Source organism: Rhizophagus irregularis, chromosome 8 (genome assembly GCF_026210795.1).
Source record: "Rhizophagus irregularis chromosome 8, complete sequence".
NCBI lineage: Eukaryota > Fungi > Glomeromycota > Glomeromycetes > Glomerales > Glomeraceae > Rhizophagus > Rhizophagus irregularis.
In genome coordinates, this window is record NC_089436.1 from 2,102,611 (window position 1) to 2,120,362 (window position 17,752).

Consider the following 17,752-nt stretch of genomic DNA (forward strand, 5'->3'; position numbering starts at 1 on the left):
AAATAGTAGAATTTGCACTTAAAGAGGGTGTGCATTTATAGAGAGTAAAATATTAAGAGCTCTTATAAGTTAGGACCAGGTCCACCGTGCACTTAAAGAGAATTTATATAGTGCGTGCATTTATAGAGGGTGCACTTATAGAGGTGTCGCTGTAAAGTGTTTTGAACATTCAACTGGTATAGTTATATAGTAGAATGTAAGCTATAACGAGTATTTATGAGGGAGTTGACTGTATTATCATCAATAGGTAAACTGTTAATTTTGTTTGATATATCTAAAAGTATTCCATTCTATCTGCATTTTCTAATATAGTCTGACTTCAACTACAAATTTTTAATGGTATTTTATTTAGGTCATATGGACATATTCTTGGAATAGATTTATTAGTCTATTATAAATCAAATTAACATATGTTTTAAAATTAGTATATGGTCTAAATTATCAGTTTATTTTAATAATATCTTAAAACTGAATAATTGATACTTTTCTTATATAATTAATTATGCTAATTTAGGACATATGTTGATTTGGTTATAATAAATCTAACTAATTAATGATTCAGGTAAGAGGTGTGTCAATAATATATTAAATTATTAAGTCTAACCAATTGTCTCATATGGAAGGGTATATCAAATTCCAAAAATGCGCCCATATGTTAAAGTTTTTCTAAAAAAAAACTTTTATCTAAAATTTGACTAGTAATCCAAACAGGATGGTTACAACTTACAAAATCAAAAATTGATATAAAAATTGAATAGATAGATTTGAAATAGATTAAAGTGTAAATATTAAATAGAAAAAAAAGAAAGTAATATGGCTTTATATGCTAGAAAATATAGAGATTTCATGGGTAAATATTAAATTATCATATCATAATAATAACAACAATATAAAACAATATGAAATTGATATATAAAATTTATCATGTATAATAAACATTATATGTTAAATAAAAAAATTATAAAATAAACAAATGATTATATAATCTTAAATGTAGCTAGTGATGATTACTGCAAGTGATACATAGTATTTTTCTTATTTTTATATTTTCATTTCTCTTTATTTTCATTTCTTTTTCTTACAATTTTCCCCTTTTTAATTTCTCTTTTTTTTTGTTTTTGTTTATTTCTTTTTTGTTCTCCCTTTTATTTTCTTTTATTTTCTTTTATTTTATCTTTGTTTTCTATAATTTTTTGTCTTATTTTATCATTTATACTATTATTATTACTAGTTATCCCTTAAACTGTTTTGCAGCCAAATTTGCCTGCAATTTTGTTTTTTAATTAAAGACACTTTTAAATACCTTAAAATATTTTATTATATAAACCAATATTTTTATAATAAATTCTATAGTATTTTCTAAGTAAAATTGAAAAAAAAGTTCAATTTGATTAATGATTTTTTAAAAGTAAATGATTGACAAATTATAACAAATAGTAGCTAAATTTTTTAAATTGAAATATCTTTTTATCCATTAACCCTAGAAATATAAAATTACCACCATTTGATGCGTCTTAATGAGAAGAATCTGATAGAAATAAAATTATCCTTCTACAAATATTATATGACAGGATAACTTATAAAATCTAAAAATTTATAGATTAATATAACTTTTTATTTATCAATTTTAGAGTTATGATTTTATTACCATTAAATGCGCCTTAATAAGAGGAATCTAACAAATATAATTTCATCTTTCTATGATCACTAGATCTTAAGATATTTTAAAAATTCTAAAATTTTTAAAATTAATTTTAGCCCTTACAGTTTAAGGAATAATATAATATTTTTTTTAACTATTAAAGTTAAAAAAATTAGTAAATTAAAAAAAAATATTTATCATATAATAGGAATGAGTAATAATATTTTTTATCTGGAATAAAGCTCATATTAAAATTAGGAAATAAATTATTATTATTAAACTTTTTTTATTAAAATAAATAAATTTGTTATTATTAGTAATATAATAATAAAGAAGCAAATAGCTAAGATTAAATAATTAAAAGTTACTAGAATTATAAATAAAATTAAAAAATTTAAAAATTTTAAATACTATATTTTTTTCAATATTAAATACCAAAGAAATCATATTGTTAATTTTATAAATTACTAATAAATACAGTGTTTGACAAATGACTTGAAATGATCAAATGATTCAAATGACAAATGACCTTGGTCATTTGAATGTAATTTTGGCCAGCATTATGATTTTTGCCTACACTACATTCATTATTTTTTAATTATAGTCACATGATTATTTATGTGATAAATATTAGCCAATCAAAATCAAATGATTGAGATAATATTGACAAATTGATTTGGTCATTTCCGAACAATGTTAATAAAATACAATCCTTTTTTAAATTATTCAAAAGGAATAAGCCAAAACATTTTATATTCTTGAGAATAATTATTAAATTCATTTAACATCCAATTATTATTAATCTAAAAAAAAGAATTTAGTTAAAAATAAAATACATTATAAATGTAAAATCAACTATGATTCAAACATACCCAAATAACTTTCATTTTACCAAATTTATTGGCAATATCAAAAAATGCAGATTCACCTAAACCACGATCTTTATAAATTCCCAATACCAAAGTTTTTCTTTTCCCTTTCTTTTCTTTAAAATTATCAGTAATGGGACAACTAAAATATTTTATCATTTTAATTAGTGGTTTATAAAAATGAGGTAAATAAAATATTTCAGATGCTAGAATAATATCAAATGGAAATAAATGTGGAAAATCTTGTGGTAATTCTTCCCTATTTATCAAAAAAGAGACATTAAAATTAAAAAAATTAATCATTTCTATTATGAAAAAATAATTATTACATACCAATTTAACGGATATACAGCAATATTTTCGCTGCGTAAATTAATTTCTAATTTTTCGTGTTTAACTTTTAAATCACTTTCATTTTTCAGATTAGATTCTAATTTAAATCGTTCTTTTTGTTGATTTAATATTGATTTAACATTTGACTCGATATTTAATTTTGTATGTTCAAATTCTTCACCAGGTAACTCACTACATACAACATATCCGCCTAAGTATTAACGGAAGAAAATATATGTTAAAATTTTTTAGAAAAATATAAATATTCTTTTTTTTTAGCTATAAATTACCCAAAATCCAAGCAGATAGTCCAACAAGACCACACCCTGAACCCAATTCTAAAAATCGTATCTTCTGTGGCGCAGTATCGTTAAACTCGAGAATATTTTCTCGAAAGGTAAAGTCATTAAGTAGATGATATAAAATATATTTACTTAGTACATATGCCTTTGAATTATGTATATATTATATATTTTATGATAAATAAATAATAAGTAAATAAGTAAAAATTAGAAATCAAAGAAATTAAATTGACTTACACCATCCCATACTAAATTTCCAGTATTTTGTGTAATCTTGACAATTTTATCTAATTTTTGATGTATTCGAACTGTAAGAATTAAAAATGAATGACAAGTTAGAGTAATGAAAATAAATAAAATATGATTTTTGTTTTTATTTATTTACGTGTATATCCATTTAATAAAAAAATTCTTTCAGGGTCATGTTTGTAATTCGCATAAGGATTATCATATTTCCAAAGTACAATTTCTGTTGAAGTGTTCTTAGTGGAAGTAGAACTGGACAAATGTTGCGGATGAGAAATATCGGACATTTTTCGAAGAAAGGAAAAAAAAATTTTCAGTTTTTTCAGCCACTGTACTTGATTATATATTGAATAATATTTTGATGAGCTGATTTAACTAGTCTATAATGCAATTTCTTTTTTCATAATTTCTACTGAAATTTTTGTTAGTCTTTGGAACGGATTTTTAGTTACTGTGTAATTAAGTTCTACTACTTTTGAAATGTCATACATGTGACTGCATCATTATTGACGTAATACATATTCTTCATATAAAATTGTCTTTTTTTTTTGTACAATCTAAAAGTATAACGTCGGTTGCGTTCAAAAGATTCCAAGAAACATATTTTTGATTGAACAAAGTTGAAATTATCCTTTACTGGAAGCCCCGATTTTAGATCAATCCAGAAAAGTCCATTCCATGGTATGATCGTTGAAGATCGCCAAATCACATGAAATGCAATCTTTCTGTATTATCGGAAAATCTCCGGAAACTAGAACCAGTTCAGTAAATTTATAAATTTTTTTTTAGTATTTCCTTTGCTCAATCGATGTTTCTTGAATAACTAACTTCTATCATAATAATTATTGCATTAATCGGAATGGATTCAATCATTACGTATAAGCATGTGAAGGTGCATATTAATTTTATTGGCTTCGAGTATCGATAAACCGTCCACAGATCGCCTACATTGCTGTGAAACCCGGTCAACCCAGCCAAAAGTGGGGTACATCATTCTTGTATAGTCAAATTTTTGGTGACATCACCAAAGCTTCCATATTAAGTTTGTTAGTTTATTCTCTGTGTAATATATATTGTACATCTCAGCCATTCTTGGTTTTTAATCACCTTTTTCAGTATTTTTTTTTCGTAGACTATAACAAAAAACTATGGTAAATTCTGCCAAAAGAACTGTAAAAAAAAGTTGATAAAATCCACTGTTAAAAGTTGTCGAAATAGATAATAATAAAATCGGTAATAATATCAACCTAATTATTGAACCTCAACGAGACAAAACGACAGCATCTAAGAAATATGACAACACGTAGTTCAAAAGGAGGAGGCCGTGGTAAACGTTCAACTAACACGCCTGTTCGTTCATCACCTCGAATTGTACGAAGATCTTCGTCTTATCCAAACTCTGTAAACCGCCACTTTGTCAACGGAATCCCCATCTTGGAAATTACACTCAGATTCGACGAAGACGAATATGATGTTTGGCGAAGACAAGATACTGATGAAGTAAATCTTCATTATTTGTTACGTATCAAATATCCTCGAGACGAAGACGAGCAAGCTTGGCATGATGAGCTAGAAAGACTTAAGAAAGAAGTGAGCGATGTCAGAATTATTGAAGAAGGCTGGTTTGAAGGTGTTTGGTAATTATTTACTTATTTATTTATTTATTTCTTTTTTTATCTTTTTTTTATTTTCATTTCAAGTTTATCATTAACTTATTTATTAATAACTTAACAAACCTAATAAACAGGGTTCCACTTGAAAAAGGTACAACATTTTATTAGTGCAATTTTAATTATGAAAATCTCTAGCCTCATCATTAATTCATTATATCATAATTTATTGTGTATTATACATAATTCGATGAAATTTTAGCAAAAGATATTGCCCATAGATATAATATTTATGAACATGTTGCTGCTCTGCTGGATTCAGAAAATAGTTGGTTTGATACACCAAAAAAGCAAAGTGCAAAAGTCAAGGTATGTTAATTTTTTTGAAATTATTCAGATTCATCAATGACTTCGATAAGTATATGAGAGATTATTAAAAGAAGGTACTTTAAATATGATGGATTTAATTTAGAGCGAACGTGCAATGAATCAAATGAATTCAATGTTAAATTCTATGCCCGAAATGTCGGCAGAAACCACAAACGGTACTTCTAATAGTACTCGTTCAATGAATTATGGTATACCAAATGGAACTGTCAAGTCGGATAACGAGAGCAAGTCTAGTAAAAGACGAACATCTGAAAGAATTAAAGCTAAATCTCAGTCCAGTCAAGAACCATCACCATCTGCCACATCAACGAAACGTCTCAGAGAAATTGAGAATGAGCGGGATGTGAAAGAAGAAGTTCAAAATCTCAAGCGCAAATTGGATGAAACAGAAGAATACTTGAACTATGACGTAAATAGTAATAAGAGACGTGCTATTTGGGCAGGAATTGGTGCAGCCGTAGGTGCAGGAATTACAGCATTAGCCCTTCATAATATGGGTATAGGATTGTCTGATATAGCATCCGGGATCTCTGATTTCTCATCTAAGTTCGCAGAAATGTTTTGATTAAAAGTTTTGTCTCGATTAAAATTTATAGGCGTAAAAAAAAAAATGTTCGGTTATTCTCATTATTAATTCAAAATTTTTATAATATCTTGATATTCCGAATGTTCCTCTTCAATTGACTGATCAATATTCTTTTTTACTTCTAGATGTTAGATTTTTGAAGGAGGGAATAAATTTTTTTTACGTATTGATTATATTGAACTTATTTGCATATATCGAAGGATTGCTGTTCATAAACTAGAGATATAAAATGATGTCAAATAACAAAGTAGACATTTCATTTTGCAAATTTTGTATATTTTTTTTATATATCTTCTTTTTTTTTTGCTTATATCTCTTTTTTCTTTGATACATCAATCATATATTAATACATCATCAGTAATCTTAAAAATCATTTATTTACGTGAACGTTTTTATATACTAAAAAATTATTTAATATTCATTAATATCTTCCGTTTAACGAACAAAAATACAGTTATTATAGTAATTTTTGAAAATTTCCGATATATAATATATATATAAAATTTTTTTTTAAAATTACATTATTTTTTTTTCTATTTTGGTCTGGTATCAAATTGATTTTGTAATTGATTTTGTATTATATTGGATTTTGTTGGGTATTTTCGAATATAGAATTGTTTTTTGATCAAAATATATTATTAAAAAAAAAAATAGATTTGATCAATAACTTTTTTTTGGTTTTTTTTCTGATGATGATTTTCGATGATTATACCTTGTTAAAAATTATATGCATATATAAAACATTGATTTGCTCCGGAGTTACCGCAGTAACGCATCTCCGGACTCATAAAAATTCGATAAATATACATAAAAGATAATTCAACCAGAATATTGAAAAGTAGTAATAAACTATTATTAGATTAAAACAAATAAAATCAGATTATTAATCAGTAATTACTTCAAAACCCGTCGAATATAACCAAATTGAAATTAATTTATCGTCTAATTCTTACGTTAAATTTTGTTTACGTAACGTATTGCTGAAATCCAAATTATTGAATTCTAAACCCGAAATACAAATTGTTGGATTTATTGTAATGCAAATACTTGAATTTTTTTTTCAATTCACAAACTTACATAAATTTACAGTATAAATTTTTATATCTCTTATTCAATTCATATAAATACTATTTAATGAAATTATATGATGCAATTAATATTAATATTAATATTTAGTTAATTGAAACCTTCAATATCAATATCATATTCATAAATGAAATTAAAATTTTATAAGGGGGTATTTTTTTAGATGTTGGTACTGTAAAAGTGGACATATTGCTACTACCATGTTAGAAAATCTATGAATTCAAGTAAAATTGAAAATTGACTGGAAGCAAAATAACATTTTTGTATTACTAGAATTATTTCAATTATTCAATTTCAGATAAACTTGTATTAGAAAATTAAAAAAGTTAAGGACGATATAATTAATTCGTGTAATTTCTTAATGTCGTAATGCCGGTCAAAACTACTGATTTAGACGACCCCAAAAAAGGGTAGATCTGAACTACTATTTTTTAAAAATTATTTGACTTCATATTTTTGGTTTATTTTTGAGTTAATGTCAAACCTCTATATATTCACCGATTAGTTTACAAAATGCAGAATTAAAGGTCTAAAAAAATAATATGATTTTAAAAGTGGAAATTTATTAACAATAGAAAGGTAATAACAAATTCTTGCATTATATTTGAAAACTCATAATGACTATTTTGACAAAGTAGTATATTAAGTCAAGTAATTTAGCACTTCTATACAGTAAAGTGAATAGTCATCAAAAGTTCAATAAATTGACTGATGATATTTTCCTAAATTATACTTTTGATAAGAATGATTTTGCTATGATTTGTACATTTAAAGAAGACATATTTCCTAAAAGAAGAACTGCAACTAAAGAAAATTATAAAGTGATGCGTCATATATTCACAAAAGGACATCTTACTTTTATGAAAACTGCAGCTATAAATATAAATGTAGTAGAGATAATATAATTTATGATATAAATATTATCAATTAATAGTACAAAGGCTTAGTTTTTTTTATTATAAATGCCAATTTTAAATTTCTTCTTTATCTTTGAGATAAAACTTACCTTATAACCAATTTATTATTTTATATCTGACAGTGTTTATATGTAGTTAGCTTTAGTTAAAAAAAAAATATGGTTTTAATCATTGGTTAAATTTTTAAGTTTTTTATAATGTATCATTCAGTGTATGAAATCTATTTATGAAATTTGCAAAGCACAAACTGCTTTTTGATTTTCACAAATTATATATAATTTTAGTTTATGTATAGTGCAACTTATAATTTTAAAATTTAATATTTAAAAACTTAAGATTTTGCAAATACATTATTAGTAATGTTGCTGCCTGAAACTAAAATTCAAAAATCTGAAACTTAAAAACTTTATTTTTAATGAAAAACTTGGTAAATCTGAAATTTCTTAAATTATAATTAATTTCAGAAAAGTATAAAAACGTTTAGGCAATTAAGTTTATTATAAAAAATAATTTCAAATTGAATTTTGACTAAACTAAAATTTTGAAAAAATAGTTTTAGCAAGCATCTTTAATTGTTAAATATGTAAATTAGATTTATTTTTATGCAAATTGCATATAACTTTTTATTATATATTGTACAAAAAGTATTTGACTTGAATTTTATATATTGGTGTTGCTTTTGATCTCAAAATAACAGATCAGTTTTTTCTTTTAAGAAGAACAGTATACTGATAATGTTTAAATTTATTTTATTTTATTTTATTTTACTTTTGTAATTTTTTTTTTTATTATTTATTTTTATTATAAGTACAGTTTTGTTATATTATAATTATACTTACTTATATATACTAAACTTATAATAATAAAAAAATAAAATACATATAAAAATTAAGTATTAATATAACTACTTCTTTAAAGAAAAAATTGACCTGTCATTTATGTGATTACATCATTATTTAAAAAATAATAATACAACCAAAATCTTTAGGTCAGTTTTAGTCAAAATCCATATTTTCTTTTTAACTAAAAGTTAAATACTGTCAGATGTAAAATATTTAACTTAAGATAAATTCTATCTAAAAAAATAATAATAATAAAAATAAAACAGAAAAATAAAGAAACTATAAAACAAAAAGTTCTATTTCTAATCTAATTAATTGCTGAATAAATCAAATTATTACTTATTATGCAACTTCATTTTTTTTTGAACTTTTTATTTTTGTTTAGTAGTCTTAATTTTCATTAATTCTTTTATTTTTTTATCATACTATTAGTTGATAATATTTATATTAAAAATTATATCATTATTCAAGTATTTCAGTTTAAGTATTTTACTTTATTAATTGGAAGACAATTCTTTGTATATAGATAGATATATTATATATTTGTAATTCACTTCTAGTCACTAGTCTTCTTTTAGAAAGTTTTTCTTATGTAATTATGTATTATATAGAAATTATTTTCATTATACATATATATGGTTGAAAATAATTTTTTTGATTTAGACTATTAAATATACAATAAATTAAGATCTTGTTAAATAAAAATACTAGATCACTTGATTTAATAAACTGTTCTTTAAATATTGATTCTTTCATTTTCAACAAATAATAAAAAAGGTGGAAGGCTATCAGTATATCACTATTACTAAGTAGTCTTCACTTTTTCATATTATTGGCTAAACTTTTAATTTATCTTTTCATAAATAAATCTATTTTCTTTGTATTAGGATTTAATCCTTCTTCTTTATATTTTGAATAGATTACTTAGTATTATATCAGCCCATTATCCTTATATTTTTTATAAGATCTTTTTCCTTTATATTATACATACCATTCAAATTATTTTGGGCTGCCGTAATTATAAGTAAAATTCCAAATTCAATTATAGTATCCCAAATTATTTTGGCATTTTATTTACATAGTAAATTATATATAAATTAAATAAATTATAGCATTTCAAATTATAATTATACATCTCAAAATAATTTGGGCAACATATATACTTTATAGTATACAAATTGTTAATACTTTTACGCTTTAAATAAATTTCTTTTTGCTTAATGCATATATCTTTATTAAATATGACTTTCATTAATAGAATCTTAAGTAAAAGTTGAATGATCTGTTTCTTACATTTTCAACAAACTTTTCTATTATTTGATAGTATAATATTACATAATTGTAAACATAAGTTACAATACATGGTAATCTAAAACTAAAATACTATATAGTATATTTAACTGAAAATCTAATATAAGTTATTATTTTGTTAATTCTAGATAATATTGAAGCTAATCATTTAACTAATGATTAATATTTTTCTAATAACAAAAATCAAAATTTATTAAAGTATTTAATTCTTATTCTCTTTAATATAGTAATACAAATATTATTGCAATCAGATATTTAAATATACGAAATTTAATGTTCATATACTTTCTATCATTGATGATATCATATGAGAGTTTATACCTTTCCATTAGTATTGAGAACGGGATAAAGATAAGAACAAGATAAGATGGAATAATAACAGAACAATCTATAGATATAAACAAAAATTTTTTAATTTCTAAAACATTGGGATATTTATATTACAGTCAAACCTTAATATAGCGAATCCTTGATATAGTGAATTTTTCAGACAACTATAATAAATTTCCCTCGCAATAATGAATTAACCAATTAAATCTCTTAAAATCTTCACTATAGTCTTATAGCGAAGTTGAAGTCTGGACCCTAGGGTTCGTTATAATAAGAGTTGACTGTACATGATATTATAATATTTATTTAATTTATTTACAATTTATAAAATTATTATTAAAAAAAAAAAATTTCTTAAAAAATGAACTTAAATTCCATTCAATTATTATAAATATATATTATATTATTTTGATTTTTATTTTCTTTAAATTCATAAGTTTCTTCTTTTAACATTTCTGATTATCCTTACAAATAATTATTAAATTCTTTTTTAAATTTTCTTTTCTTTTTTTTTTTCTTTAATAATTACTAGATTTTCTTCAACTTCTTTTTCATTATTATTTTTCTTTTCATTACAAGTTATAATACTTAATGGAATTAAAATTGCAGAATCAGAATTTATATGATATTTTCATATTATATCTGCGAATCTGCCTTAATTTATTCATATTAAGAACTTTTGATGACTAAAAAAAATAACATGTTAATTTAATATTTGTTTATGAATGTTGCTAATTTGCATTTGAGGTGAAATCACCTAAAGGTGATTTCACCCAAGTCACAATTAATTTATTAAATTTATTAAATTTGATTATTGTAAATTTAATATTTCTCACTTCATAATTTAACATATAAATCCTCTGTAAATTTTTTAAAATTTTTTGATTGGCTAAATTTTTTTAAATATACTGTATAATAAACATGCTTAAAATATTTTCGCACTAAAGTTTATAACAATTTATTAATTTTTAATAGATTACATGATTTATTGATTGAAAAAAACAAACTCATACTATCCAAAATTCTAAATTTTTTAATAGGAATGATAAAAAGAATGAGTCACAATGATAAAGAAAAGAGAATATATGAATGAAAAAAGGAAAAAAGAATGAGGGTAAATGAAAAAAGGAAAAAAGAATGAGGGTAAATGAAAAAAATAGGGAGTGAAAGGGAATGAAAGAAATGAAGGGGGAGTGAAGGAGAAATAAAATAGAGCAAAGGGAGAGTGAAAAAATGAAAGGAACGAAAAAGATAAAGTGGGAATGAAAAAAAATGAAAAGAATGAAGAGGAACAAAATGGAGCAAAGGGAAATAAAAAAATGAAAAGAACAAAGGATAATATAAAGAAATAAAAAGGATGAAATGGGAATGGAAAAAAAATGAAAATAACAAAGGATAATATAAATGAACGAAAAAGATAAAATAGGAATGGAAAAAAATGAAAGTAACGAAGGGCAGTGTAAAGGAACAAAAAAGATGAAGTAGAAATGAAATAAAAATGAATGAGAGGTAGTGTAAATGAATGAAAAAGAAAAAATGGAAACGAAAAAAAAGAAAGGAATGAAAAAAATAAAGTGGAAATGAAAAAAAAAGTGGGAATGAAAAAAAAATGAAAGGACTGAAAAAGAAATAAAAACAATGGAAAAAATGAAGGAAGGGAAAAACAAAAAAAAAGCAAAAGAAATAAAGAGACAAAAGGAGAGCAAAAAATGGAAAAGGGATGAAAATGAGATAAACAGAAGATCAAGTAACAATCAAACCCATAAAATAAAAGAAGAAATAAAGTTAATAGGGAACAGAGATTATATGTAATAAATAAATAAAAACAAAAAAATAAAAACATACCTTAGTAGTTGCAGAAAAGAACTAAAAGACTTAAAAAAAATGAAATACAAAATGTAAGAAATGAAATACAAGAATGAAATAAAAAATAAGAAGAACGGCCATGTAGTGCTGGATATATACATGCTGCCCAAATTATTTTGGGATGCCATAATTATAATTTGGGATGCCATAATTCATTCAGTTTATATATAATTTACTATGTAAAGTGCCAAAATAATTTGGGATGCCATAATTGAATTTTGGATTTTACTTATAATTACGGCAGTCCAAAATAATTTGGGTGGCATGTAAGGTTGCTTGCCGAAACCTAGGGGTTTAGGCAAGATGGCGTTTCGCCGAAAAGCGAAATTCTGCTGAAACTATATTAAATTTATATTAAAAAACTGGCGAAACTTTGGAGAAAGGCGAAACTGCCGAAACTTATTATAAATGCCGAAACTGCCAAAACTCTGCCGAAACTATAATAAATCTATAGTAAAATTTTGACAAAACTAATCGTAGGATTTTGAAGAGGTTTAGACAAGCAACCTTAGTGGCATGTATAGCTGGATATACTTAATTGCAAAACCAAAAAAACCAAAGGACCTAAAAAAATGAAATAAAATTAGTAGGAAACAAAATGCAAGAAGTAAAAATGAAAAAAAAAGAAAACGTATTTGAGTGCCATGTAAAAGAGTGAAAGTACCTAAAGAAAAAAAAGATTATCCAAGTATGTTTAAAAAAAAAATAAACAAACATAAGCCAGAAATGATCAGTACATTAATTAGCCAATAAAATTTGATAGGATGCACATGTACAAATTTAATAATGAGGTGTATCACTGGGTAAATTATTTGTTATATAAATTATCAGGTTAAATCATTTTAGATGAAAATAATTAAAATCATTCTGAGTGTAAATTAGTTATATTCTTTGTTTATATTATTTATAAAATAAAAAATTAAATACCTTTAAATGATTTTGATGATTAGTTTGCAAAAAACCTATACAACTCTATAAATATTTAATAGAAGTAGTATTTACATAAATACCAAATAATGTATAAGCAACTAATTCTAATTTATTTGTAGATACTTTTACAAAATACCAATATCTTCAGATATTATTATTAAATTGTTTATATTTATTATCATTAAACAGATATTTGCCTAAACAAAAATTATCAAATTTACTTAAAATATAGGTGAATTTCTTTTCAAACTATACTCAGTTACTCCATTTTTTTTTTAATCATATACAGCAAGTTGAATATTTGCATAATTATTTCAAAATTGAAAAAAATATGCAAAATAGTATGTAACTTGAAATAAATATATATGTTTTATCCTTTTAAAAAATATTTAGTATTTTGCAATATAAATACAACATTTTTACAATTAAATATATGTTCGTTCAAAATAATTCAGAATCAATGATTTCAAACATTTCACATAAAATAGTTGGAATTTTTCCTGCTTATTGTCAAACTTAATTAAAAAATGGTTTAAAATTAATTGCAAGTATCTAAATTATTAAATTTTCATAAGTTAATTAAAATATAATATAATTAATAATGAATTTAACAATATATTGGTAAATTTGCTTGTAATACTTATTGAGTTCTCAAAAGACTTGAATATATTTTGTAATAACTATTCCACCAGATTTCTTCTGGAGCTGCTAATGCATAAATTTTATTATTGTAAGTAATTTTTTACTGTTCATGTAATTTTACTATAAAAAATTTATGATTAGAATTTCTAAAGTAAATTGTAAGTTTAATCGCATTACACTGGCCTATAAAAAGTATTTAATTTTATTATGTGATTTTGCATTTTTATATTACGATTGGTAATTTTTTTCTATCATATTTATAAATAAAAAAGATAATAAAATATTTATTTTTAACTTTTCTTTTAGTTTTAAATGTATAAAAACGAAGTTTTAAAGATTTACAAAAAATAAATTATTAGTGTATATCTTAGTAATACTAAATAAAAAGTTGTTTCTGCTCAGCTTGGTATTCTGGCTAGGGATTGAAATCAATTCAATTGAAAATTGAATCTTGAGAATCGATTAAAGATTCGATTTAGCGATTCGATTTTTAGTTTTGATTAATTGAATCTTAATCGAATTTATGTATAATAATTTCACAGCACCAATCATTTTTTTTTTGCATTTGTTGCACAGCAATTTTGATGATCTCGACGCATGAAGTTTTAAGTGGATTTAACTAATAAATTTAACTAATAAATTTAACTAATGAGTTTTATTTATAATAAATTTTATTTATTGAAATATTTTAGAATGTTTAATACAAATTTATCAAAAAAACTAATTCATTTCCAATTTAATAAGTTATTTTTTCACTGCAAATATATCCACATGTTCTCTATTTCTTTTTAAAAACATAATTTTGTTAATGATACTTGAATCTAAGCGAGTTCTTTGGAAAGTAACTAAATTATTAGCATCAGAAAAAAGTCTTTCTGATGGTACAGAGGTGGCTGGAATAGAAAGATACTTCATTGCCATTTTATACAATATAGGATATTGAGCTTTATTTGTTGTCCACCATGTAAAGGAATCATACTCCTCAAGAGCTGGTAATTCTGGTAAATTAAGATAATGCTAGACTTCATTCTTTATTGGAGTTACATTTCTTTCATTTTTTTTCATCCAAAAGCTGCCCATTGTTGTTAATGTTAAATTAGATCTCACAGGAATACTAGGAATTGAATCATTTTTAAGAACTTCATATTCTGTTTCTAATTGATTAATAATTTTCTCACGTGTTTCTTGAGATACAAAGTCTAAGCCTTTGAAACGAGGATCAAGAAATGATCCTTTTATACAAAGTTCTTGAGGAAATTCCCATCTTGATCGTAAATCTTCTAAGATTGCTTTCAAAAAGTTAGTTATGATATTGTGATTCACCTTTTTATATGATTTTAATATAAAAAAGTGAATTGCAATATTTCAAAAAAAAAATGTTTTGCACTATTATTTTTTGATATTTTAATAAAAATCCTGAAAATTTTCAGGGTTTAGTTCAAATCAGGTCAAACAGATAATCTGATATAACCTGACCTGACTTGTTTTAAAAAAAATTTCAGGTTAGGTTTATCAATTAACCTGACCTGACCTAACTTATTTGGAATTCTATGTTTTCTATTGATTTTATTATTTAAAATAATTTAATAAATATCTAGGTATTATACATAATAAATATCCAATTATTATATAAATTTTATACATATCTACTAATAATAAAAATTCATGCAATGATAAAAGGTATAAGGTCAAAACTTCTGAAATCTGTATTTCCATTATAAGTAATAAAGTAAAATAGTTAAAGTATTTTCTTTATTTAAAATAATTATTTATATATTATTAAAAATATTTTCAGAATTTAAAGTTAATAAAAGAAATAAAATAAAATAATATATTACTAATAAATAAACTAATAGATAAAATAAGAAAATTTTATTCTTATTCAGATAATTTTTTACTTCTCTTTAGTAAAACAGGTAAAATTACTTATAAATTATAATTTAAAAAACTATATGAAATTTATATTAAATTTTTTTTTATCAAAAATTACATTATTTCTCTTTTAAAAATAATTAGTATGACATCATTTTTATATATTTATAAATACCATTTTTAACATTTTTAATAATAATACAATATAATATTAAATACTGTAGTATGATTTATAATTTAATATAAAAATATATTTTTATTTTAATAAATTATATTAATTTTTATAAATTTATATTAATAATTTTAGCAAATTAGTATTTTAATATAATTGAGAATAATAATTTTATATAAAAGTATTAAAACACTGTTAAAACATATCTTCCTTTTTTGAAAACTATTATATAGTAAATTTGCTGATCATTTGATATCATAAATTCATTTTTTTGAATAATAAATGTAGTGTAAACTTTATATATTTATTATAAAACCTTTAAAATACATATTTTATATGTATTATTGCCTGTTTTATAACTTTACTTATAAGGCTAAAAAGAGTTTGAAATATTAATTTTGACTTTTACATATAATATAATATAGGGGAATACATTGCTATACATTTATGTATAAATTTTTAAACTCTATATAATTTAATAAAAATTTAATTATTACAATTAATAATTATTAATATTAAAAAATATGGATTTTATTTCATAATTAAATTTATTTTAATGAAATATCAAAAATTTTTAAGTATATAATATACAAAAAATATAAAACTGACTTATATAAAAACAACATTTTTTATATATATTTTATATATAGTGAATTGATTCAAAAATTATAAATTTATTTAACTTTAAAATTATATATTTTTATAAAAACTTGTATAATATTTTATAATTACTGAATATTTTTATGAAAGAAAAAGCTTTTTTAATAAAATATTTAAATGGTTTTATTTATATTATAAATAAATATTTTTTATTATTTATACTGCTAAATTATAATTATTTATTAATAAAAATATTCAAAGTTATTTAAAAAAACCAATTATTCAATTATAAAACATTAATTGAAAAATATTTTTATATTAATTGTTTTCTTGATACACTTCATATTACTATTTTATATACTACATTATTTAAGTAGGTGATATAGGTCAAAAAGGTAACTTTTGCATCCCTTGCTGTGCCACGCACGTAACTAAATTGACTAAATTGACTAAATTGACTAAATTTACGGTTTACCGGAATTTTTTTTAATTTTACCATATAAAATTCAGTCTAACTTTACAATAGAATGTTAATAAAATCAGATGACTTGGAATACAACCGAAATGCAACTCGTTCCGTAAGTACGCTAAAATTCATGTGAAGGAAATAAAATTTCATTAATCACTCGGAGCTTTTTAATCACATATGCACTTTTGATTCTGAAACGTAAACCTTGAATCTTTGAGAAAAAAAGAAGTTACACATCTTTGTAACAAATTATAATGAGCCTTTTTTTCGAGTTATTTAAACTTAATCTTCTCTCTAATTCTTCAAAGAAAAAAATCTTTTAACACATGTATAGAACTTTTACTTCCACATTTGTTTTAATGTTCTGCATGAAAATGAAAAACATTTGATATTAACATGACTTATCTACCACAAAAAATTTTAAATTCACACACTTATCTTAAAATAAAAAAGCCAAACTTCTTTAAGAGTATTTATTTTATTTCCTTAATATATTTTGCATTTCGCGATGTTTTAATATAAACCATACATAGATATTTAAGTGTTACTACATTCTCTCCTTGCATTAAATCTCTACGTCATCTGTTAGATAGTCATTTTAGCTTCATTATAAAGACACGTTAGTGTTATAATCGGTCTGTAGCCTCAACATATGAAATGTCCGAAATTTGGCGTACTTTTCAATATATCCATTTTACAATAATAAAAAAAAAATTTTTTTTTTTTTTAGCGCGCAT

General features: G+C 22.8%; 2 protein-coding genes across 2 annotated transcripts; one reads left to right on the top strand and one right to left on the bottom strand.

Annotated features, from left to right (window-relative positions):
* Window positions 1-2,017: 2,017 nt before the first annotated feature.
* On the bottom strand, window positions 2,018-3,679 carry OCT59_028377 (uncharacterized protein; the record flags this gene model as incomplete). The annotated part of the gene is made up of 6 exons (XM_025327040.2): window positions 2,018-2,445; window positions 2,515-2,770; window positions 2,845-3,055; window positions 3,135-3,291; window positions 3,384-3,454; window positions 3,532-3,679. 6 exons carry the CDS (start codon window positions 3,677-3,679, stop codon window positions 2,365-2,367), a joined length of 924 nt encoding a protein of 307 aa, XP_025173204.1. The 3' UTR covers window positions 2,018-2,364.
* Window positions 3,680-4,523: 844 nt separating this feature from the next.
* On the top strand, window positions 4,524-7,286 carry OCT59_028378 (uncharacterized protein). The gene is made up of 4 exons (XM_025319679.2): window positions 4,524-5,029; window positions 5,140-5,156; window positions 5,265-5,371; window positions 5,475-7,286. The coding sequence occupies exons 1-4, from the start codon at window positions 4,686-4,688 to the stop codon at window positions 5,955-5,957; spliced, it is 951 nt and encodes a 316-aa protein (XP_025173205.1). The 5' UTR covers window positions 4,524-4,685; the 3' UTR covers window positions 5,958-7,286.
* Window positions 7,287-17,752: the final 10,466 nt, after the last annotated feature.

Excerpts from the sequence above, each read along its gene's own strand:
- OCT59_028378 (XM_025319679.2), top strand. The coding sequence starts at position 4,686 with ATGACAACACGTAGTTCAAAAGGAGGAGGCCGTGGTAAACGTTCAACT. Across the intron at positions 5,372-5,474 it reads AGCAAAGTGCAAAAGTCAAG|AGCGAACGTGCAATGAATCA; the intron begins GTATGTTAATTT and ends GATTTAATTTAG.